Source organism: Pelophylax lessonae (assembly GCF_965119305.1).
Source record: "Pelophylax lessonae genome assembly, chromosome: 5".
Classification (NCBI taxonomy): domain Eukaryota; kingdom Metazoa; phylum Chordata; class Amphibia; order Anura; family Ranidae; genus Pelophylax; species Pelophylax lessonae.
The window spans coordinates 253,572,320-253,598,493 of NC_138772.1; the positions used below are offsets into that span (position 1 = coordinate 253,572,320).

The 26,174-nt window shown below is 40.1% G+C and overlaps 1 protein-coding gene across 4 annotated transcripts in view; it reads left to right on the forward strand.

Annotated features, from left to right (window-relative positions):
- MSANTD3 (Myb/SANT DNA binding domain containing 3) overlaps positions 1-26,174 on the forward strand; it is a 246,351-nt gene that overhangs the window by 208,094 nt on the left and 12,083 nt on the right. For 3 of the 4 annotated variants that reach the window (XM_082257437.1, XM_082257436.1, XM_082257438.1), the window contains exon 3: positions 9,533-9,682. The exons of the other annotated variant lie outside the window; for it this stretch is intronic. In XM_082257437.1, coding sequence (XP_082113563.1) covers positions 9,533-9,682 — 150 coding nt within the window. The remainder of the gene's footprint in view (positions 1-9,532; positions 9,683-26,174) is intronic. 4 annotated transcript variants of the gene reach the window in all.

Genomic DNA, 26,174 nt, shown 5'->3' on the forward strand with positions numbered 1-26,174 from the left:
GAATCAACTCTATTAATTGTGTTCTGCGGCAGTGGAAAATAGAAAATAAAAAAAAAAGAAAAAATATAAACCAAAGCAATTATAGTCCGTGTTCACCACAAAATTAAAACCTTGAAGGGGAGGTCCCAGGCACACAAAAAGGGGAAGGAAAACATAGGCAGCAGTCTTTGAACGTCATGTACAATCAGTAATAGACCATGTTATTGACATATGAGCTTATGCTTTAGTGATACTCGTGGTGGAAGATCATAATAAAGTGTCTTGCACGTAGATCTGCCAGAGTCTCTACAACATGGGCAGGGTAGACTAACATGTCTACTCTAGCAACTGTAGAATAATAGACAATACCTTGAGGTGGTCATTGCTGATGAGGTAACTGAGATCTTCCTATAACGACACGTCCATATCCTGCTTACCTCTCCTGGATTGTCCAAACACAATATGTTTCTGAGGGAGGGCTCTGCAAGTGTACCTCTTGAGTATCAGAAACAACAAAACAAAAAGAGGAGAGAAAGAGAAAAAAAAAAAAAAAACGACAAAAGCTTGTTAGAGATGTAAGAGAATATGATAACTTCACAAATCGCCTCTCCAAGGTTGTGGAAGTGCATGGAGACAAGGAGTTAGCAGGCAGCAGGATTCCGTCCCTCAGGTGACCGTGTCTATGCACCAAAGGAACAAGCATGTGTTCTAATACCCAACCATAGCCAATCTGCAAGTTTCAGTCACATCAGTGGCCCTCAGGGAAGTTCCAATATCATGGGCAGTGAGGGTGGTGATAGACATTGTTAGTAAATCTGGGTCAAATCGTGAGCCATCAGATTTGTGTAGGTATTTGCCATAGGTGATCCGGCAGCAGTTTCCCTGTGATAATTTATCAGCCAAGGATCTATTAAACAAGAAAGCTATAGGTAAACATAAACGTCCTCTGATCATTGACTAGAGAATATGCTGAATAACTGGAAGTTGCTGCAGGAAAGCATCTTCAGTAAGATACATGTATTAAAGAGATCCAAGACTGCCATCTACTGGGGAAAGTCAAAAGGTGTCCTGAGAAAAAAGTCCCACAATCAAAGTTAAAATTCAAATGGTGACAATATTCCTGATCAAAGCACATCTACGCTTTATTTGTAGTTCCTGGATCTCGGGGTTTTAGGAGGCGATGAAGACTGAATGTGAGGACTTTTGGTTTTGGTCTTTCTCCCTTCTTTAGTGGAGGGTGATCTGTAACTAGAGGACGGTCCCTCTCGAGCCAAGAGGTTGTTTGGTGAGGCTGGCAACAAGAATTCTGCATACCAGTCTGGGAGGTCAATGGGACCCAGCTGAAGATTGGTACAAAAAGAGGGAAGGTCCTCTGGGGTACGCAGATAAAATTGTTTGCCGCGGAAAGTAGCTTGAACAGCGAAGGGGTATTTCCACCTATATGGAATATTTTTATCTTTCAGTGCTTCAAGAATTGGTCTCACTGCCCTCCTGTTCTTCAAAGTGATTGGTGACAAATCTTGAAATAATAAAACTTGTGCCTCATTGAACAGGATTTGATCACTTTGTCTAGATTTTGTGAGTATTTCTTCCTTCAACATGTGACTTGTTAGGCAGCAGATCACATCCCTGGGTGGCATAGAATCGGCAGGTTTCTGTCTTAAGGCTCTGTGGGCTCTGTCCATCTCTATTGGGGATTCCTGCGGTCTCTCCAATAAATTATTGAATATTGAGGTTAGGGCAGAACGAATATTATTTCCATCTACAGACTCTGGAAGACCTCTCACCCTGATGTTATTCCTTCTACCACGATTATCAAGGTCTTCCAGATGTCTATTCATTTCAATCAAATGGTTTGAATGGGTGCTCGTGATGGCCTCTAGTCTGTCTATAGCCTTGTCTCTTTGTCTGCCCGCCTTCTCCACCCCTGCCATCTGTTCTTTGAGACTGACTATATCTGCCTTAAGATCGGTGATCGCAGCAGCAAACGATCCCTTTATGTCAGCGGCTATAGCAGTCATATCATTAAATGTCAATTGTCTATCAGCAGAAGGTGTCTCACTTACTGTGTCCTCCGAAGCTGCCAGTGATTCAGTTTCAAAGTCCTCCTCCATCTCTTGTGACAGTCTCCTCGCCATCTTGGATCCTGTAATGTGCTTTTTCAGCTGTGCCTGTGTCCTGAAGATTTCGGCAATCACCTTGCCGTTTGAGGTCCTGGAGTTCCTCAAAATCTTGCCTTGGGAGTTTGGTTTATTGATTCTGCCCATATTCGGCAAGAATCGATGCTCGTGAGGCCGCAGAATGTGCAGAAGGAGCCGCTTCAGGTCCGGAGCTCCGCTCTCAGGCAGCCATCCACGTTGCGCGCCAAGCCACGCCCCCCCCTCTTATCCTGAGTCTCTTCGCTATTTTGCAAAACAGCAAAAAGGGTAGTACTTTCTGACGATAACCAATCCAGACCCCATTTGGGATCATACTCCCGGGCCAGAATAATTCTTATTTTATTTGGCAAAGCATCGTAGAACAATTGGATAAATTCATGGCTCTCAAACTGGGGATTTTCCTTAGCCAGGCTATAGGCATTTTTGAGAATGGACAAAAACTCCCTAGGGCTTTGATTTGGCTGACATTTCAAAGTAAACATGGCCTTCCTTGCAGTTGTGGCTGTCTGATAGGGACCAAATTCAGTTTTTATTTCTGAAACAACTGCATACCAGGTATTTTTGCCCACATCTCGTAGGGAATTAAAGAAAAACCTGTATTTTGACTCAAACACCCATGAAATTAATTGGATTTTCTGCCTGTCATGGTCTAAATTTAGAGTCAACATGGCCTCCTCGTAGGCTTCTATATGATTAATTATAGAAGGAGAACCTTTCTTGGTAAACAGACCCACTGTTTCTTTTAAGAATTTTTTCACCTTTGGGCTATCACACACAAGGTGAGAAGTCTTTCTTTCACTTCTATGAGATTGTTTCTGAGGTGAGATTGAACTCGCTTTGGTAAGAGAATGTATTTTGGGTCTAAATATCTCTTCCTCTAATGGGTTATTGGAATCACTTTCAGAATCTGACATTTGAGTTTTTATGGGACGTTTAAAAACATTATCTTCAGCAGATGTTCGACTCAAAAATTCAGGGACATTTTCTCCCTTCCAAATAGAAGGTTTAACCTTTTCACTGCTAGCATGTTTTCCCAGCACTGAGTTTAGATAGGCGGAATCATCTAACTCCTGTTGAATTAATTGTTTAGTAAATTGCAATCTTTTACATTCCGTTTTTAAAGCAGCCCTCTGTCTGTCACATGTTACTAATTAATTTCTTTGGTCTGATTACTTTACTCCTGGTGACCTGATATGTGATCGGCCAATTTCTTATTTTCATCAAACAAATTTTTCGCTTGATTTTTACACTCATGAATTGTTTGTTGTAACTGTTCAACAAGCTTAGCCTGAGATCTCATTTCATTTTGAAACCGGTCCGATTTATCGGCTAATGCAACAATTGTGAAAAGAAATTCTGGCCATGATCTATATATCAGTGCATCTTTTATCTTTCTTATTTTTAGCATCAGCAATTTGACAAAGAAATACTGCCACCCATGAGTCTTCGCCCCCAGATATCATTTACATATCCTGCAATTCTTTGTTTCATCATAACTACCCAACTATTGAGCTCGTCTTTAACATCCAATCTATCTTTGACATAAGACATCACATTAAATTTGACCTTTTCTCTAATCTGTTCATTGCGCATACCCATTTCTGGTTCTGCATCAATGTGACCAAATTCATCCGACACACCTTCGGATTCAGCCATGTTCAATATTGTAACCAACAATAGCAACAATTAATTAATGCAAATGGCAACAAAATATATATTTTGCACAATGGTAACCCTTATTTCACTAGGTACTTGTCTCCAATTATGTCAGAATGTTTATACTGCCCTGATATAACAGTGTCTATTTATGTAAACAAGCAAAGATCTGTAAGTTAGGAGATTCTCAACTTATTTCCATAAATCAATAAAAATGCAAGATCGTTTTAAGTGACGCTAAACTGAAGATAAGGATAATACAATTCTGTGCAAAAATATATATATTTATTTAATACTTCAGTGCAAAATAAATTGTCAAAAATATAATTGGTGATAAACACAAGGTTTATAATAAAATGCAATAAAATATATCACACAGGTAATATGAGAATAAAATCAAATAATATTATCTCAGAATAATAAGAGGATCATAACCAAAGACTTTTAGAAGATGATTAACCACTTAAGCCCCAGCCCTATTTCGGACACTTTTTGTTTACAAGTTAAAATCAGTATTTTTCCCTAGAAAACTACTTGGAACCCCCAAACATTATATATATTTTTTTAGCAAAGACTCTGGAGAATAAAATTTTGGTCATTGCAATATTTTTTGTCACGCGGTATTTGCGCAGCGGTCTTTAAAACGCAATTTTTTTGGAAACATTTTGAAAAATCACATTTCACTGCATTTAAAAAACACTAAACAGTAAAGTTAGCCCATTTTTTTTGTATATTGTGAAAGATGATGTCACGCTGAGTAAATAGATACCCAACATGTTATGGTTTAAAATTGCGCACACCCGTGGGATGGCGACAAACTACGGTAAATAGAGATCTCAATAGGCGACGCTTTACATTTTTTTAGCGGTTACCAGTTTAGAGTTAGAGTGTAGCTCTTTTTTTGAATTATTGCTCACGCTCTGGCGATCTCGGCAATACCTCACATGTGCGGTTTGAACAGCGATTTCATTCGCAGCTCGACTTCCGTATACGTTTTTTTTTGTGCTCGAGCTAACGGTGACGGGGGCGGCTAAAAAAATTTTTTTTCCTATTTATTTTATTTTTTTTTTAACTTTATTACAGGTTTTCTAAAAAAAAAAATCTGATCACTTTTATTGCTGTCACAAGCAATGTAAACATCCCTTGTGACACCAATATACAGTGACAGGTACTCTTTATGGAGGGATCGAGGGTCTAATAGACCCTAGACCCCTCCACTACACTTTCATGTATGCAAAACGCCGAAAACGGCATTTTTGCATACAGCCGGTTTTTTAAATCTGCCGCCTTTTGCAGCAGAGCAACCGGAAGTGACGTCATGGACGCCGCCTCCGGGTTACGTCATCGGAGACCCGATCGAAGCCGTTTCCGGCTTTGATCGGGACTCCATCCAGCCGGTGGATGCGCGGGAGGGGGGGGCGTCCCCTCCCGCTCACCCGGGTAACGATCGAGTGGTTTCCGAGCCGCATAGGCTGTTACTGACGGAAAGCCGACCATCGGCTTTAAACCACGGTACTGGGGTGGTGTCTCTAGCTAGAGGCATCATCCCGGTATAACACCGCTAAGTTTGCCGACGTAGCCCTACTTCACTTTGCAGTAAGTGGTTTATAGTCTACCAGAAAGACATAAAAGATGGCAACCAATATGACAGATTTGGCACGTGACTTCTCTCAACCAACAGATATTCATAATTTCAATATTTTAAATAAAGTTACATGGATATAAATTATTATACCATGTACTGGAACTTTCTAAAAAGTCCAAAGATTTTTGGTAAAGTAAAATTCTATTTAGTCAATCTATTACCAAGAATATCATCATAATTGAACGATTTACTAAAGCCAAAATTAGCTTCAAATCCCAAGATAAGAAGAATTAAACCAATCATACTGCAGTTAGAATGATTTAAATTCAAGTCTTGATGCTAACAGATTAGGTGTGAGAATGGATCAATTAGGACCATATGTATAAGGCAATACAGAATGTATACTGTACCAAACTCTGAAGAGTCTGTTGAATGGGATGTCACGCAGCCCTGGCTTTCAGGATCAGATGTCTACCCTCAGTGTCTCCGAGCTTCTTTCAAAAGCGTCTTACTCCTCTTATGATTTCTTCAATTCCCCCCCTCTCTCTAGCTGACTAAAACTTTAAGCCCCCTGAAGTGTGGGCGGGGATCTTATTATCATATAATTTCTACGTCACTTACAGGATCTAATTTCTAATAATTAATACCTGAATCCAAAATTAAGCAATCACCAGAGGGCAGTGTTGTATTACTATTAGATTCGGTATATAGAATATAATTGCATTATATTCCCACAGATAACCCTTTGACCTTAGGCTGGTTAAGAGCTTTAAATTCTCAAAACTCTGTCAGTTGCTTCAGACTTCGTGGCGAGAATTCAAAATTTATGGGGACTATAAAAACTTACAAGATCTTACATAAATATACCTTAAAAATTAAGTAATTAGTTCCACCTAAGTAAAATTAGTACTTAGCAAGGATATGAAACAAAATATAGTATAGAAAGCATTCCTAAATATATATGTATGTATGTTATACACACGCATAATTATTGCTAATATTTTCTCACATATGATTATAATGTATCTTTAAAACTTATTTTAAATGAGCCTTAACAGAATATACTAAACTATTGTTCATTCTTACACACAGATAAGATTATAACTCTTACAGTCATCAGTATCTGGTACAGAGTCTTATCTAAACGAACGTCAATATTCTACTATTTATTACTAAAAGAAAAACAGAATTCTCTGTTGAAACCATAAGACCCTCTGTAAGAGACATTTTGTTTAAAAGAACATATGAACTTTCATTGACCTCCAATAAAATGGATGCCAAGCTGCTTAAAACCACTTTACCCCTGCCCACAGTAATATTACTGCGGCAGAGTGGCTCGTTATCGTCTGACGACGTAGTACTACGTCGTCAGACACTCCCCTTTCTCGGCGGCGCGTGCGCGAGCCACCGGTGGCTCGCTCCCGCTGTTTTCAGTCACAGCGGGAGTCGGGCCAGGGGAGGAGCAGCGGCGATCGCCGTCGCTCTTCCCCGATCGTCGGGGATCTAGTGTGGAGATCCGCCTGCTTGTGTAAACACAAGCGGGCGGATCTCCTAAGTGACAGGCAGGGTCAGATTGCAGGGTTGTGCATAGCTGAACCCTGGATCTGTCCTTGTGTCACATAGTCACCTCCCCCCACACACGTCAGGAGGCACCAGGCATACATTGACCCCTCCCTCTCCAATAAAATTAACCCCTTCCCTGCCAGTGTCATTTTTACAGTAACAGTGCATATATATAGCACTGATTACTGCAGTAATGTCACTGGTACCCCCAAAAGTGTCAAAGTCAGTCAAGGGTCCGATCTGTCCGCCGCAATGTCGCAGTCCCGCAAAAAAAATCGCAGATCGCCGCCATTACGCGTTAAAAAAAAAACACCAAAAATGACAGAAATCTTTCCCTTTGTTAGTAAACGCAATAACTTTTGCGCAAACCAATCAAAATACGCTTATTGTGATTTTTTTTTACCAAACATGGGTAGCAGAAAACAAATTGGCCAAAAATTAAAAAAAAAATTGGTTTTTACATCTTTTTTTGAGGGGAATTTCATATAAAAAAATGTTAAAAATATTGTTATTTTTTCAAAATAAACGCTCTTTTTTGGTTTATAGCGCAAAAAGTAAAAATCGCACAGGTGATCAAATACCAATTGTCAGTTAAAGTCGCACAGCGCAGAATCACAAAAAGTGGCCTGGACGTAAGACAGCAAAATCCTCCGGTGGTAAAGTGGTTAATCTCCCCAATAATCCTGACAAGCAGATGGCTTCCTCGCCGCTTGCTAGTAGCCACTGGAACATGAACTTAATGTGGATCTGGCTTCGGATGCAAGGGAGACTTGCATGTCTAAATCTACCCTTAGGCCCCTTCCACACGCTTGCTCAGTGGGGAATCTGTCTGCCGATCCCTGCTAAGCAGGTGGATGGCTGGTCCATGTCCACTCAGCTTATGCTATATGGATCCCCATCCGTCTGTTTTTAGCTGGTTGGAAGGATGTAGGCGGTGTAAACAGACATAAGTCAGTTTACATCCGCCGCTCCATACAGCATAATGGAGGGTCCGACTGGGTACATCTGAAAAACTGACAGGTGGACTCAATTGATCTGCCCATCTAAAAGGGGCCTAAGGGCTCTTTCACACGGGCGTTCCGCATGTCCGTATATCGTCCTATTTTTTTGCGGATCATATATGGACATAATGTATGTCAATGGCATTGCGGATGTCAGCGGATGACCATGCGCTGACATCCGATTTTCGTCCTTCCAGTTCTGTTCCATTTTTTGGAACGGAACAGAACCCTATTTTTGTTCCGTTTAAAAAATGGAACGGATGCAAAATTGGATGTCAGCAGTGTCATCCGCTGAGATCCGCAATGCCCATAGACATATATTATGTCTGTATATCATCCGCAAACGAATGGGATGATATGCGGACACACGGAGCGGATGACACAAGTGTCATCCGCTCCGTGAAAAAAAAAAAAAGTGCCGGAGCGGATCGCAGAAGCCGACATTGCCATCCAGCCACAGGGATCAGTGCTGGTGGAGGGGGGAATCAGTTGGTGTTGGGGGTTACAGATGTGCTGGGGAGGGGATGTCAGTTGCAGAGGAAGGGGGGAGGCATTTTAGCGGCCAGGTCAGCAGGTTGGGGGGAAGGACAGAGAGCAGTAGGAGATAGGCAGGCAGCGGGTGTGTGGGGGGGGGGGCATTTGAGGTGAATAACTCTGATCAGCGGATTGTAATCCTCTGATCAGAGCTATAGGATTGTTCAGCAGAGTCTGCTGAACAATTTGTTCAGAGTCTGCTGAACAATTCTGTTATACGTTTATGGTCACAAGTGACCATGAGCTTATAGCAGAAGGAGAAATTAGGTCCGTACGACCAACAGGCCTGGCCAGCTGCAAGCAGTACTGTTAGTCTGTACACTGTACAAACCTGACAATGAAAGGGTTAAAGCCCTCAAGTTTATATTTGCACACAAGTGAATGACTCAGAGTTATGACTTATCCCTTTCATTCTACTTTTGTTACCACGTTTTAATCACAGAAAGAAATTCCAAAAAGAAAATGAATGCTCTCTCTTTAGAAAACTCAAAATGCTCTATGAATCCAATGTCCCTACACACATTTATTTGCAAAAATTGAATTTACACTGTAAAAAGGTTTCAAAAACATACAATGAAAAATAATAAAATTATATAAAATTGAAGCAAAACTTTTGTAGTTTTCCTGCTGCTTCTTTGTGAAGCAAAGAAATGGTTTCCCATCTCTATCTTTTGGTGTTGCTTCCCAGTTGTGCTTACTAACAGACCCTAAAACTGATCCTTGTTAATATTTGATATCTATTTATAACATAATTTGCCATGCGAAATGGTATGGAAGGCATCACCTGCAGAGCATCAACAGAATTAGATGCTGCAAAACCTTTTTAGTTAGAACTGGTAAGCGATTGCAAATATCAACCAACATTAAAATGGCTCAGTCTGGGTAGAACCTCCAACCTAAAAAGTTAATTGGTTCCTCTGTGTTACTATTTAAATAATGTTAAATGGTAAAGCGATTTTAGCTGAATCTAAGTTTTTTTCGTCTCCAATCTGAATATCTGTGCCTTCGTATTCTTCACTGGTAACTGTAGATGTCTATTTATTTTTTTCCTTAAGGTTTAGAAATGGACAGCAAGAAAGTTAACCTTTTAGATCTTGAACTTCTTATTGATGAACAAGGCAAGATCCAGACTAAACAGTACAACAAAGCACCGGAAACAGAATCACTGTGTGGTGAAGGCTCACCTTCCAGTTCTGTAGATAAAGGTACTTTATCTTGTGTTGTTTAACAAAAGAATTCCAAAGCATTACATGTATTATATTCTGACTCCAACTGTTGTAATAGTGACTTATCCCTTGCGGAATCCTCTATGCCTGTCCTGTATAAGCAGATATAGTCACCATGGGCAATCTTTATCATATAGCTGAACCAAACACGTTTTTCCATCTTTGATATTTTTATTGACTACAGCAAAAAGAAAAAAAGGGGAATGTTAGTTGAGATACAACCAAACATGCCCCAAAAGGGGGAATGGACTTTCAGAGGCATATAATGAGATACATAACTCAAAATCTATAAAAAAGTATATAACCTTTAGTGTTATAAAAATTAAAATTTAGTAAGGGGTAACACAAACCACCCCTACTAAACGGACAGTACAGAACAACAACAAAAGAAAGTTGACTAAAAACAAAGCCATAAGCATATAATATTCATATATCCAACTTTGTATATATTGGAGGCTGGTTAAATTGTAGATCAGAAAATATACTTGACTGTTGAAGAGTACACTCGATTAACAGGTCTATGCGTTCCGCGATGTGCTTCGGCAGGACCTTTATTAATCAGAGTAATTCTTAAGGTAGAAGAACAAGAATTAGCAACCAGCATAGTATTTATTATAAGAAAAAATTAATTAACCAGATAATCGTGATGTCATTACTTACCAATATGCACAGGCACTTGAAAAAATGGACCAACCTTCTCTATTATATGTGTGGCGAACAATGGCTCCCGGGCGAGCACAGGAAATCAATAGGAGGAAGGGTTCCTTGAATGGGCGGAAGAGGCTTGTAAGGAGTATCCTGTATTTCAAATATATATAAATATAAAAACTAGGAACATTTCTGCGCTAAAACAAGTGAGTAAAAAATTAGACCATCCAAGTGATACAGTGTAAAAAGCAGCTGGCATAAGATCCACAGACAATGATCCACAAACAATAAATCAAAAAAGTGCAGCGCTAAAATATCAATGACATAAGGTGATGACTTAAAGTTCATTCAAAGGAAAAAAATGGGAGTGACTAGAGAGCCCAAAAGAAAAGTCCAGTGTTGAAACAAATCCAGGAGTGTAGATAAATAGCAATCCTTCCTCTTTGTGACACCCAGGGATTGTGTGAAAAGGGGACACCTCAGTGCACTAGTGTGAAAAGCAGCTTAACAAACAGCCATGGCTACTCAAATGAATGAGACCGCCTCGCCAGATACAGCCTAAATCTCAAAGACTCCAAGAGATCATAGGTAGCGCCGAGAGATGGTAGATGGTAGATTCCTCAAGGTAGCTCCATAGAAGTCAGATGGGAGTATGGAAAAAAATTGGTACAAAAGACCATAGCGTAATCCCGTAAGGCTTTTGGATCCCCAGCCACCATTTTCTATATGCCTGTTTTTACATCTTATATGTGAGCAGTTCTTTTAATAAATGTACTATTATCACCTTACGAGATTACGCTATGGTCTTTTGTACCAATTTTTTTTGCCTATATAGAAGGCGCAGCAATCACAATACATGATATAAACAATGCCAATAGTCTGCCAATTGACGTGGTGTGCAATGGAATGTAGTCAGCCATTAGGCAAATGGAGTGGCTGGTTTTCGAAAATCCAGTCACAAAATTTGCATGTGCCGCATTTCCAGGTGCATCTAATGTCAGTCATTTAATGTCAGAAATGAATGTGTCTCACAATACTCAATAACCAGGATTGGTACAAAAAAATTTCTAAGGAAGTCGCTACCAGATTTCAGAACAATTTTACACAATTGCTGGTAGATGCATACCAAGAGGGATTTATTGATAAATCTACTTATGATGCAATCTTGGTAAAAAATCCTCACATACCTACGTTTTATGCGTTACCTAAGAAGCATAAAAATCTCACCACCCCCCCTGGGAGACCTATTGTTTCATGGCATCAAGTTACCACCCAAAATTTGCTGAAATTTTATTGAATCAATTTTTCCTTCTATTCGTGAGATGTTCCTTGTGCCACTGTCTGCAATACAACCCCAAAGCATGATTGATCCACCCCCATGCTTAACAGTTGGACAGAGGTTCTTTTCATTAAATTCTGTGCCCCTTCTTCTCCAAACGTACCTTTGCTCATTCCAGCCAAAAAGTTCAATTTTAACCTTATCGGTCCACAGAACTTGTTTCCAAAATGCATCAGGCTTGTCTATATGTTAATTTGCCATGTTCAAACGCTGATTTTTGTGGTGAGGAAGTAGAAGAGGTTTTCTTCTGATGACTCTTCCATGAAGACCATATTTGTACAAGTATCTCTTTATAGTGGAATAGTGTACCACAACTCCAGTGTCTGCCAGATCTTTCTGGAGGGATCGTGCAGTCAAACATGGGTTTTGAATTGTTTTTCTCACAATCCTGCGAGCTGTTCTGTCTGATATTTTTCTTGGTCTTCCAGATCTTGCTTTAACTTCCACTGTTCCTGATGACTGCCATTTCTTAATTACATTCCGAACAGAGGATATTGACATCTGAAAACGCTTTGCTATCTTCTTATAGCCTTCTCGAGCTTTGTGAGCGTCAACTATTTTCAGTTTCAGTTTTTTAGACAACTGCTTAGAAGATCCCTTGGTGCTGATTGTTGGGGCAAGGTCAGATGAGTCTGGGCATTTAAAACCTTTGAGATTGACATCACATTTTTGGGGGAAAAAATACACACATTATATATATATATATATATATATATATATATATATATATATATATATATATATATATATATATATATATATAATCTTTTTTTAAATACATATATATATATATATATATTTTTTTTTAAAAATACATATATATATTTTTGAAATATATATAGAAGCAAGAGGTTCCAAATCAGTGGTCCTAGAACCCACTGAATCAAAGGAGGGGGTGGGACTATAGTGGATCTATTGTCAAAAGTATATTGGTATGCAAAAAGAACAAGATATAAAATCCAGCAATATTTATTTGTTATTCATATAAAAACATCAACACATATAACATAACGAGAAAAAGTACAACAGTATTCAAATGTCGTGGTTGTAGTAATCAAATGGGTGATTGCTCTGTTCTATGCATTTCGCGGGAATACTCCAGCTTAGTCAGGAACTATAGCATTTTTAATTCACCCTCTTATAGAGCCATGATTACATTCACGCCTTAAAGTGTTCATAGAAAAAAGGGAACAATCAATACATGATAAAAGGATAAGACAAAACAATTGTCACATAACATGTATTATACAACATTATGTACAAACAATAAAAGAACATAAAGTATGAAATTTATATCCACTGCTTACCAGACTTTACAAACATTTTGGCTTGTCTATCATTAATTTGAACCTCAGATCGCGTCTCCCACCAGCATGCCACATAGCTCCAAGCCAAATGATCCCGATAGGGCCAGAGGGTCCCGCCAGGGAATGGCTGTAATGTATAGGTTGGACTAGTCTTCCGTAGGTGCCATCAAAGCGAGCAGTAGGTGGAGCTACAGGTCTGCAAAGATTATATATATATTCAACTAGTATCTTCAAAGCTTAAAACACAACAGCTATGGCATATCATACTCCCCATTGGGGGCTAGAACCTTTAAACCTGTCTAGCCATGTGTGGCCACCCGTCCTAGCCCCAGTCCCAAGGACCCCTGTGATAACCAGGGGAAAAAAGACCAATAAGATTGGGCCAAAGGGAGAAAAAAAAAATGGAAGAAAATATATAGGAGGGAAAAGGCTTCCCCTCCCAGTAATTACATGGCACTTTTATTTAATAAGGTTAGAGGAGTAGCCTGGCAACAGGGAAAGGGCAGGAGGCTCCCAGTACAATGGTATGTCAGCAAAGCCCGTATGATGGATGAGGGAAATAATGCTCTGAATATGAATCAATCCCATAGGTTGAACAGCCATATATTCCGGAGAGAGGGTACTTACTTTTAGAAGACCGAAACCGCAAGTCGGGAGAAGCCGCTAGTTGCAGCCTCCCGCACTCGCGGCTTAAGACTAGTCCCGCTGGAAGTGACGTATGCCCGCTCCCGCCACTTCCGGCGCGGGCGCCATTTTGCCGAGTGTCCGCCGCTAGAGGTCAAACAGACCTCCGCAACTACAATCGGTACCGGCTATGAGCCGGAGGGGGCCGATGTCCGAAGACACCACCCCCTGCTTGGCGCCCGAACCTACACAGAGGAGGGGCAAAAGAAAGTGGGAGCGCGAGCCAGGTCCTTACATTCGATATATAAACATACATTGAAACATACAATTTGCATATTACATCTTCCCAATATGATCAATCCACATTGATAGGATTGACACAACAAAACCATGCAATGTATATTGCGAATCCCAATCAAATAACCATTTAGACAATATATACCTGAAATCAAAAGAAAAGTAAAGAGAGGAAAAAAGGGGGGGGGCGGGACCCAGATGGTGGGAAAACCCACAAGCTACCTGGGAATCTGTCAAATACACATAACAAGGGACAACAAGCATGGGGCAACAATCAACAATACAAAGGACAACAACAACACAAAACGTATGATGATAAACAGAGTGTATCCACTGTGTCCCAGAATATAAAACTTAAAGGGACAGGATACCCTTAAGGTTACTGAGGTGGATCATGGGATCATACATAAATGTATAATGCAAGAACACGGAATATTAAAGGTCCCAATGCCTTATCAGTGTGATACTGCACAAATGATCACATACAGTAAGGGATCTAACACAAAATTAAATCAGGGCAGTTCATAAGATCTTATAAGAAGGGTTTATAGGAGACAGCGGTGTTCAGTGTTTCAGTGGCCAGGACTGAACACCGCTGTCTCCTATAAACCCTTCTTATAAGATCTTATGAACTGCCCTGATTTAATTTTGTGTTCGATCCCTTACTGTATGTGATCATTTGTGCAGTATCACACTAATAAAGCATTGGGACCTTTAATATTCCGGGTTCTTGCATTATACATTTATATATGATCCCATGATCCACCTCAGTAACCTTAAGGGTATCCTGTCCCTTTAAGTTTTATATTCTGGGACACAGTGGATACACTCTGTTTATCATCATATGTTTTGTGTTGTTGTCCTTTGTATTGTTGATTGTTGCCCCATGCTTGTTGTCCCTTGTTATGTGTATTTGACAGATTCCCAGGTAGCTTGTGGGTTTTCCCACCATCTGGGTCCGGCCCCCCCCCCTTTTTTCCTTCCTCTCTTTACTTTTCTTTTGATTTCGGTATATATTGTCTAAATGGTTATTTGATGGGATTCCCAAAATACCTTGCATGGTTTTGTTGTGTTTATCCTATCAATGTGGATTGATCACATTGGGAAGATGTAATATGCAAATTGTATGTTTCAATGTATGTTTATATATCGAATGTAAGGACCCGGCTCGCGCTCCCACTTTCTTTTGCCCCTCCTCTGTGTAGGTTCGGGCGCCAAGCAGGGGGTGGTGTCTTCGGACATCGGCCCCCTCCGGCTCATAGCCGGTACCGATTGTAGTTGCGGAGGTCTGTTTGACCTCTAGCGACGGACACCTGGCAAAATGGCGCCCGCGCCGGAAGTGACGGGAGCGGGCATACGTCACTTCCGGCGGGACTAGTCTTAAACCGCGAGTGCGGGAGGCTGCAACTAGCAGCTTCTCCCGACTCGCGGTTTCGGTCTTCTAAAAGTAAGTACCCTCTCTCCGAAATATTTGGCTATTCAACCTATGGGATTGATTCATATTCAGAGCATTATTTCCCTCATGCATCATACGGGCTTTGCTGACATACCATTGTACTGGGAGCCTCCTGCCCTTTCCCTGTTGCCAGGCTACTCCTCTAACCTTATTGAACACATGAATAAAGGTGCCATGTAATTACTGGAAGGGGAGGCCTTTTCCCTCCTATATATTTTCTTCCCTTTTTTTTTTCTCCCTCTGGCCCAATCTTATTGGTCTTTTTTCCCCTGGTTATCACAGGGGTCCTTGGGACTGGGGCTAGGACGGGTGGCCACACATGGCTAGACAGGTTTAAAGGTTCTCGCCCCCAATGGGGAGTATGATATGCCATAGCTGTTGTGTTTAAAGCTTTGAAGATACTAGTTGAATATATATAATCTTTGCAGACCTGTAGCTCCACCTACTGCTCGCTTTGGAGGCACCTACGGAAGCCTAGTCCAACCTATACATTACAGCCATTCCCTGGCGGGACCCTCTGGCCCTATCGGGATCATTTGGCTTGGAGCTATGTGGCATGCTGGTGGGAGACGCGATCTGAGGTTCAAATTAATGATAGACAAGCCAAAATGTTTGTAAAGTCTGGTAAGCAGTGGATATAAATTTCATACTTTATGTTCTTTTATTGTTTGTACATAATGTTGTATAATACATGTTATGTGACAATTGTTTTGTCTTATCCTTTTATCATGTATTGATTGTTCCCTTTTTTCTATGAACACTTTAAGGCGTGAATGTAATCATGGCTCTATAAGAGGGTGAATTAAAAATGCTATAGTTCCTGACGAAGCTGGAGTATTCATGCGAAATGCATAGAACAGAGCAATCACCCATTTGATTACTACAACCACGACATTTGAATACTGTTGTACTTTTTCTCGTTCTGTTATATGTGTTGATGTTTTTATATGAATAACAAATAAATATTGCTGGATTTTATATCTTGTTCTTTTTTGCTTACCAATATACTTTTGACAATAGATCCACTATAGTCCCACCCCCCTCCTTTGATTCAGTGGGTTCTAGGACCACTGATTTGGAACCTCTTCCTTCTATTTTGATTTAGGGATGAGGATTTTTTGTCAGGGCACGGGTTATATCCATTTTTTCATTTTTGAAATATATATATATATATATATATATATATATATATATATATATATATATATATATATATATATATATATATATTTTTTTTTTTTTTTAATATATATATTTTTTTAATATATATAAATATATATATATTTTTAAATATATATACACACACACATTTTTTTTTTCTATATATCTAAAAATGTTTTAAATAGATATATATATATTTTTAAATATAGATATATATATTTTTTTAATATAGATATTTTTTATAAATATCTATATTTCTTAACTCTCTATATATTTATATATATTTTCCTAAATATGTGTATATGTATATATATATATATATATATATATATATATATATATATATATATATATATATATTAATTTTTCGGAAAATATATATATATTTTTTTTGGTAAAAACATATTTATTTTTTTGGTGGGAAAACATATCTATATTTTGGGCAAACAATATAGAATATATATACAGTGCCTTGCGAAAGTATTCAGCTCCCTTGAACTTTGCGACCTTTTGCCACATTTCAGGCTTCAAACATAAAGATATAAAACTGTAATATTTTGTGAAGAATCAACAAGTGGGACACAATCATGAAGTGGAACGAAATTTATTGGATATTTCAAACTTTGTTAACAAATAAAAAACTGAAAAATTGGGCGTGCAAAATTATTCAGCCCCTTTACTTTCAGTGCAGCAAACTCTCTCCAGAAGTTCAGTGAGGATCTCTGAATGATCCAATGTTGACCTAAATGACTAATGATGATAAATAGAATCCACCTGTGTGTAATCAAGTCTCTGTATAAATGCACCTGCACTGTGATAGTCTCAGAGGTCCGTTTAAAGTGCAGAGCGCATTTGGATACAAAAAGATTTCCCAAGCTTTAAACATCCCAAGGAGCACTGTGCAAGCGATAATATTGAAATGGAAGGAGTATCAGACCACTGCAAATCTACGAAGACCTGGCCGTCCCTCTAAACTTTCAGCTCATACAAGGAGAAGACGGATCAGAGATGCAGCTAAGAGTCCCATGATAACTCTGGATGAACTGCAGAGCTGAGGTGGTAAACTCTGTCCATAGGACAACAATCAGTCGTATACTGCACAAATCTGGCCTTTATGGAAGAGTGGCAAGAAGAAAGCCATTTCTTAAAGATATCCATAAAAAGTGTTGTTTAAAGTTTGCCACAAGCCACCTGGGAGACACACCAAACATGTGGAAGAAGGTGCTCTGGTCAGATGAAAACAAATTCAAACTTTTTGGCAACAATGCAAAATGTTATGTTTGGCGTAAAAGCAACACAGCTCATCACCCTGAACACACCATCCCCACTGTCAAACATGGTGGTGGCAGCATCATGGTTTGGGCTTGCTTTTCTTCAGCAGGGACAGGGAAGATGGTTAAAATTAATGGGAAGATGGATGGAGCCAAATACAGGACCATTCTGGAAGAAAACCTGATGGAGTCTGCAAAAGACCTGAGACTGGGACGGAGATTTGTCTTCCAACAAGACAATGATCCAAAACCTAAAGCAAAATCTACAATGGAATGGTTCACAAATAAACATATCCAGGTGTTAGAATGGCCAAGTCAAAGTCCAGACCTGAATCAATCGAGAATCTGTGGAAAGAACTGAAAACTGCTGTTCACAAACGCTCTCCATCCAACCTCACTGAGCTCAAGCTGTTTTGCAGGGAAGAATGGGCAAAAATTTCAGTCTCTGAAAAACTGATAGAGACATACCCCAAGGGACTAACAGCTGTAATTGCAGCAAAAGGTGGAGCTACGCACAATTTTTCAGTTTTTTATTTGTTAAAAAAGTTTGAAATATCCAATAAATTTCGTTCCACTTCATGATTGTGTCCCACTTGTTGTTGATTCTTCACAAAAAATGAAGGTTTTATATCTTTATGATTGAAGCCTGAAATGTGGCAAAAGGTCAAAGTTCAAGGGGGCTGAATACTTTTGTAAGGCACTGTGTGTGTATATATATATATATATATATATATATATATATATATATATATATATAGATATAGAGAGAGAGAGAGAGAGAGAGAGAGATACAGGAACAGGTTCACATGCAGGAAGTTTCTACAATTGTGAACTGACATATATTAGCCAGGAAGTGCACGTGTGTGAACCTACACTGTATAACCCTTAAGTTCTACCCCCCCCCCCCCCCCCCCACTAGCTAACTGAGAGATATAACACATTCTAATGTGTACATTTTCTCACACACATCTTACCTTGCAGATAAACACCACCACCTCGGGAGTATACAGGGAGGGAGCCATGTTTGTCCGAATTGCGAGAGGAACTATACAAATTCCTGAAACGTGTGCACCTTCTAACAATGTCGTTTCCGGTTTATTTTGCAAACGTGAGCACGCATGGAAAAAGCGAGCGAATTCGCGAGCAAGTGTAAACTTTTTATAAACCCAATCTGCTAAACACACAATGCATGTCCAAGATACAGATATACATTACAACAAACATTGAATAAATATAACAAACATTTGGGTAGACCAGAAAACATTTTTATTTAACACATAAGCAAGTATTTTTGAAGCCATTTTAAACACGCCCACCACCATCAATGTTTATTTAAAGCACAATACACAGCTCAAAAAATTCACATATTACATTTTTGGTGAACAGTATCCAAGCCTCAAGCCACACTAGCTTGAGAGCTTTTCAAAAATAAACTACTTACAAGTACAGAAATAGTAAATACATACAACATACATGAACAAAGAGCCAATAAGATTAATATACATTTGCAGATTGACAAACCAAAACACAATTGGCAACAAATAACATAAAACTTACAGAGGGTCAAGTATTTATTCCCCAAAATACAGCCCTGCGCTATGTGTCATTAGACATGACAGGCAACGCAGCCAAAACACCCCCCCCCCCCCCGCCTAAAAAAAACAAAGCCCAAAAAATGAAACACAAAGCAAATCACCACTAAAAACTATCCCCACCACAATATATTGGACTGTTTGGCAGCCCAAATCTTCCCTGATGTCTGACTGTTTTTTATAAGATACGTCAGACAACACACACCCAGTAATGGGAACGCCCAGCAGACCAATAAACTGAGTGTGTCCTGGAAGCAAAGCAACATAAGTGCAACTGCAATTTTGAGGGATGTAACAGGGATGAATTACAAAGTTTTGTAGCATGCGTGGTTTATCTAGAAACTCAAGAAAATGTCTAAGTCTGTGAGCATGCCCAGTAGAATAGAAATGGCAAATTTCAAGAGAGAGAGAGAGAGCTAAACAGCCTGAACTTATTGTGGTTGGCCAAACAGTTGCATATATAGCTTTCTAAAAATACATATATAGATATTCAACACTCTCTCTCTCTCTCTCTCTAGATATATATATATATATATATATATATATATATATATATATATATATATATATATATATATATATATATATACATACATTCATACATACATACATACATACATACATACATACATACATAGAGAGACAGATAGATAGATATCATATATATGTTGTAAGTGTATATATATGTAGATATATTTATATGTATACTGTACATATTTATATCTCCATACTTTTAATGTTTATATAGAGGTAAATAGAAAAAAATATATATAAACAAATACATTATATGTATTTTTGATTTTCAGAGGGGGGACATTTCTTTGGGGGTTCAGGTTGAGGTTTCAATGAAGATTGAACATATAGCTAAGCCCAAAATCAGGCCCGTCACTCATAAACATCCTTAATACATTTGGTGGACTGACAAATAGCACAATAATTAGGGAGTCTGCCTTCCTGCCCTTTGTTTGTGGGTTCGAATCCTGAAACAGCTCTCTCTGTGGGCAACAATTCGATGTCTCCAACCCTCAAAATGTTACCATCAATACTTTTAAATTGTTTAGGACATAGGCATTTGTATCACCAAACTCTTCATAGAAATAAATTCCCACAAATAAACAAACCACCAAAAAAATCTATACATATATTTATGTTTTTACCAAATTTGCCAAAATATCCAGGTAGGGGATGCAGCTGCAGTAAAATCTGTTTCCAAATGCAAAGGCTTGGCCATACGTATTTACTCAATAAATATTTTGTGGGAAACCCTATATAATGTTGGGATACTATATACAAGCTATATATAACATTGTTCAAGGGAAAAGTGATTGAGCAGGAAACCCCTAAAAAACGTTGGAATGTGATGGTGTTTACTAATGAATCACTTGCTAGAAGTATGAACTGTGTGCAGTGACAACCTGAATGTTTTCCACGTTCGCCAGTTCGTTACAGTTTACATGGGCGAAAAGGTGGACTTTACCTTCAAATTCATTATACCGCATGCTTACATTTTGAAAAATTGAATTTTTTCAGCCTAATTGGCATTGCGCATGCGCACATGTGCCTGCTTGCAGCTCGAGGACTTCAGAAGCTATTTTTACTTTTTACACTTTTGACGAAATCTCTCTTTATATGTCACTTTTTGACACAGTTTAAAAACCATTCATCTCCAAATGATATCCCACATCTACTACAGTCATTTGGGCTTTTTTTGGGGTGCTCAACAATGTTTTAGAAAAAAGTAGTCAAGCTTTTAGCTGAACTGTTTTTAAGTCTCGCCCTGACGTTGTTGCGTCTTAGTGAATCTAACACTAGGCGTTATTGTCCGCCGGCGGTACAGTGAATTCCAATTTCATACGTTAAATTTCTTCGCCATATCGCAAAAAGCCCGCTGAAGGCGAAATGGCGGTACAGTGAATTAGGCCCAAAATAACTAGAAGTCACTTTCAAGACAATAGAGGTGATCGGTTGACTGACATTAGAGGCACCTGGAAATGCAGCACATGCAAATTTTGTGACTGGAGTTTCCAAAACCAGTGACTCTATTTGCCTAATGGCCGACTACATTCCATTGCACACCACGTCAATTGCCAGACTATTGGCATTGTTTATATCATGTATTGTGATTGCGGCGCCTTCTATATAGGCAAAACAAAATGCCAATTCTGGCGTAGAATCAAGGACCATATTGGATATGGGAAAAATAATCTACTACTTACACCCATAGGCAGACATCTTGGCCTATATCACAAAAATGATACTAGAGTGATTAAGTTTGTGGCTTTGAAAAGAATTCTGGGAAATCCCAGAGGAGGGGAATTTGATAAAATTGTCCTCCAACGAGAGACCCGTTGAATATTAATTCTGCAGGTCACAAAAAGTGCAGGACTTAATGAAGCTCTCAGCTTCAAGCCTTTTCTATAACTCAGTGGTTCTTAACCTGGGTTCGATCGAACCCCAGGGGTTCGGTGGGTCAGTCTCGAGGGTTCGGCACACCCTCCGCTAGTACCACTTCGCTGTCAGAGACTATTTCTCCAGTTTCCGATCCAGCCGGAGCAGGCGTCGCCCACTGTGGAGTGGTGGGGGGAGGGACTGTCTGGGGGAGGGACTAACCTGTGCAGCGGCCGCCCAGCGCAGCGCGGGAGAGAACCACCAGGCCAGGCAGCCGCAGCAGCAGAAGAAGCCGGCAGGGCCAGAGAGACAGTGGTGACAGTGGTGCGGCAGCCTGCAGGAGGAAAACCTAGCCTGTGATCGGGAGTCGGGGCACAGGTGAAAAAAAGGTAGGACTGGGATCTATATGGGGGACCTCACCCTGGCCTGCTGTAAGGGGGGATCTATATGGGGGACCAGGTCCCCCATATAGATCCCCCCTTACAGCAGGCCAGGGTGAGGTGAGGTCCCGTCCCCCATATAGATCTCCCCCCTTACAGCAGGCCAGGGTGAGGTGAGGTCCCGTCCCCCATATAGATCCCCCTTTACAGCAGGCCAGGGTGAGGTGACATGAGACATGATAATGACATGAGAGTGGCACTTGCCAAGATAAAGCCGCGCATTTCTGAACTGGTCTCTGAAAGACAACAGCAGAAGTCACACTAATTTGCAGTAAATATTCATTATTATGTTTTTGTGTGAAAATCATGTTTTAATGTTTTTTTTCTTAATGGTTTTGTTCATTTTGTGCACCTATGTATAAATATATACCTAAAATAATATATACCTATGTTTTGAATTTGAAAAAAATCATGTTTTATTTTTACAATTAAGAAGGGTTCGGTGAATGCGCATATGAAACTGGTGGGGTTCAGTACCTCCAACAAGGTTAAGAACCACTGGTCTATTGTTCAGTTCGCTTTTGTCATTTAACCTGCTACACCCCTTGGTTTATTTTAGTAAATGTATGTATGTCCTTGTTGTGACTTATTGCCGATAGATGTGTTACATTTTGTATATATTTTTTCAATAAAGATATTCATTTTTTAGCCTATACCACTTGGGTTTCCTTCCCAATCTTTTTCTAGCTTTCTTGCTACCATTCCTTTTGTTACAGGTAACTATTTATTGGGAACCCCACACCCCCTCCCCTTTTTTTGAAGCTGTGAGACGGTGAGGCCATTATCTCCCTGTGGCACCCCAGCTCAGTCTGATTTTTGCTGTTGTTCAACTATACATATTCCCTCTGACCATTCTGACTATTAACCTGTACAAGACTAATATTACCTCTTTCCATCCACTCCAGGAGGGAAGCTTTATTGTCCTTATTCAGAGAAGTACACTCTCCAGCGTCCATTAAGTAGTTGCCCTTGATTAGAGAATGATTTGCTCTCTCCATGGGCCATAATCAGTAGGTAAGAAGCTTTCCCCTAGTCCTCTCCAAAAGCCCCTGTCCTGGCTGGAACTGTCACACAGCCTGCAAGCAAGCCTACCCTTCCACCTGAAAGTCCTCCTCTCAGCACTTCTGTAGTTCAGAAGGCAGGCTCTGTGAAATGTGTGACACACTATTGCCTCTAAATAGGGCCCACTCACCCACCTTATAAGTCTTCCAACCTCTCTATATAACACGCAAAGTTTCATGTATTTGTATTATGTCATGTATGTGTGCAACTAGAGGATATCACTTTGTGCATATTGGTCTGAGGTTGGAGGACTTCTAAGGTCAGCAAGCTTAGGCAATTGGTCACACAGTTTCTATAGGAGCAAATTGGCCAATTTGTCCGTTATCTCCTTCAGTGCCGGTTCACACTTGTGCGATGCGGGAACGCTGCGAATATGCAGCGTGTTCCTGCATCGCATCCGCACATCTGGCAGTTCAAACTGCCATATGCGATACGCAGGGGTTGTCAATTAAAAGTTAACGACACCCCCAGTTGCGATCGCATATCGCAGTGCGATCTGCAAGTTCGCACAGAATCGGATCGCACAAGTGTGAACCACTGTGCGATCCGAATCTGCTGCGGCTCAAAAAATGCCTCATGTGCGAATTTGCTGCGGATGCTCTGCGAATTCAGCTATACAAAGTGTATGGCTGAACTCGCATCCGCACATGAGATCGCATGTAATGAAGGAGCAGTGCACTCCGAATTACATGCGATCTCGCAAACCGCACAAGTGTGAACCGGCATTCAAAGAATATGTAACCGAGTGTGTACACATGTGTAACTGGTACTGGAGAAAGCCTGAAATTCTTTTATACAGGAAAGGCACATATTTCAGTGCTTCTACCATTCTTGCATGCATCCTAGTGTATCACTACCCCCGTAAGAGCCGCTGGTGAATAGGGATCCCCCCCACCCTGCACAACCAGGCATACCGAATTTCCACAGCACACTAGTAGTCAGGAAACAGTCCTTGCAGCTTTGTTTTTGTATTCTTATTAGGGGTATTGAATTTGAATGGGGATAGGGGTGCCAACTTGACTTTTTCAGCAAAAGAACTCTTCTGGGACACAACTATATACATTCCATATATACACTCCTTTTCTGCCTCCTGCACAAATCTTGCTTGCAGAAACAGGCCCAGTTGGAACACTGTTTGGGGGATCTGATAAGGCATTCAGCCAAATCCAGTAAAAGCCCTTTACAGGCAGGGACCTGGGCCCCTTTGGGCTGTAGAAAAAATCCCAGTGTCCAGCTACCTTTCTGTGGCTACTGATCCTAGCACCACCATCTCCAGGCATTTCCAGCCCAACTGGCTGCAGCTGCTACTTTTATTAGGCCTCCTGGCTATTCTTCCACAGTCGTCCCAGACTGACTCTACAGCCATCGCAGACTGTCTCACACATGCTCCCATGCCACTGGACAGCACTCCTCCTTGGATTGATAGAGGATCCCGAAAAAACTCAAAAAGTGCTCACACTAATAACAGATCTTTAAACAATAATAAGAAAAACTGCTCCCTAGTCACCCCTGCAGTAGGTAAAAAACCAACCGCTGACCGTTGATTGGCATACTTAATTGCAAAAAAGGGGGGAGGAGAGAAAAAGGAACTCTCCTCAAAATAAGTCAACTGAGGACATCAGGTATACTGGTGCAGTAGAAAAACTTTATTGGTAATTGAAAAAATCATTGATTCCAGATGGAACAAGTATACACTCCTTGTATAAAAACATACACAATTAAAATCAAACACATAAATCACAGGTGGATCAGCATAAAACAAACTCTACACTTAAGAAACTATACTGTGCTTATTGGGTATCATCACCTATGGAAACAAAAAGCTTATTATCTAGGTATAGTCTTAAGTTGATAGAGGATCTCTTCTGCACCCGAGCTCCCAGGCCCAAGGTCACCCCCCCCCCCCCAGTCGAAGGACAGCCTCCTCAGAACTCCATCTCCAAACTTCCGCCTGAACTCTCCTGTCCCTACTAGGCTGACCCTGAGTATTTTTGGAGGTGCCTGCCCCTTCTTGTCCTTCTGGGGATTGTCTGGGGCCCTCAGACAGCTCCTCTTAGAACCCTCCCAGCTGCTTCTGGAATCTTCTCCAAGTTTCCTGCAAGCAGGGGGAGTCACCAGAGATTCTGCTGCTGAGTCACCCAGCCTCCCTGAGTCACTCATCCCTGACCTAGCATAAACCCAGGCTTGGCTACTGGCCATGCCAAACAATTTACCTACAATATCTCACAAAAGTGAGTACACCCCATCTGACAACACTGAAGAAATTACACTTTGCTACAATGTAAAGTAGACTCACTAGTGTACAGCGTGTATAACAGGGTAAATTTGCTGTCCCCTCAAAATAACTCAACACACAGCTATTAATGTCTAAATCACTGGCAACAAAAGTGAGTACATCCCTAAGTTAAAATGTCCAAATTGGGCCCAAAGTGTCAATGTTTTGTGTGGCCACTATTATTATCCAGCACTGCCTTAACCCTCTTGGGCTTGGAGTTTACCAGAGTTCCACAGGTTCTCCACTGGAGTCCTCTTCCACTCCTCCATGACGACTTCACAGAATTCGGAGGGGTAGACAAGCTCATGGGGGTAGCAAATACATAAAGGAGCACCACGTCCCTAACTGGATGTCAAAGAAAAAAGATGGTTTTGGGCGTATGGTGGGACTTTTAATGTAGGGGTGCTTAATATATATATAGTCAAAAGTAAAAAAGAAAATATGTAAAAGAGAAATTTTTATTTATTGAGCACACTTGAAAAAACATAAAATTGCATACTGTACTGACAGGATACAAAAGACAATATTTGAAATATTGCAGATTAAAAACATTTGCAGTAGACATATGTAATTGGCATATATGACAGGTTTGCAAAAGTTTTACAATTCCT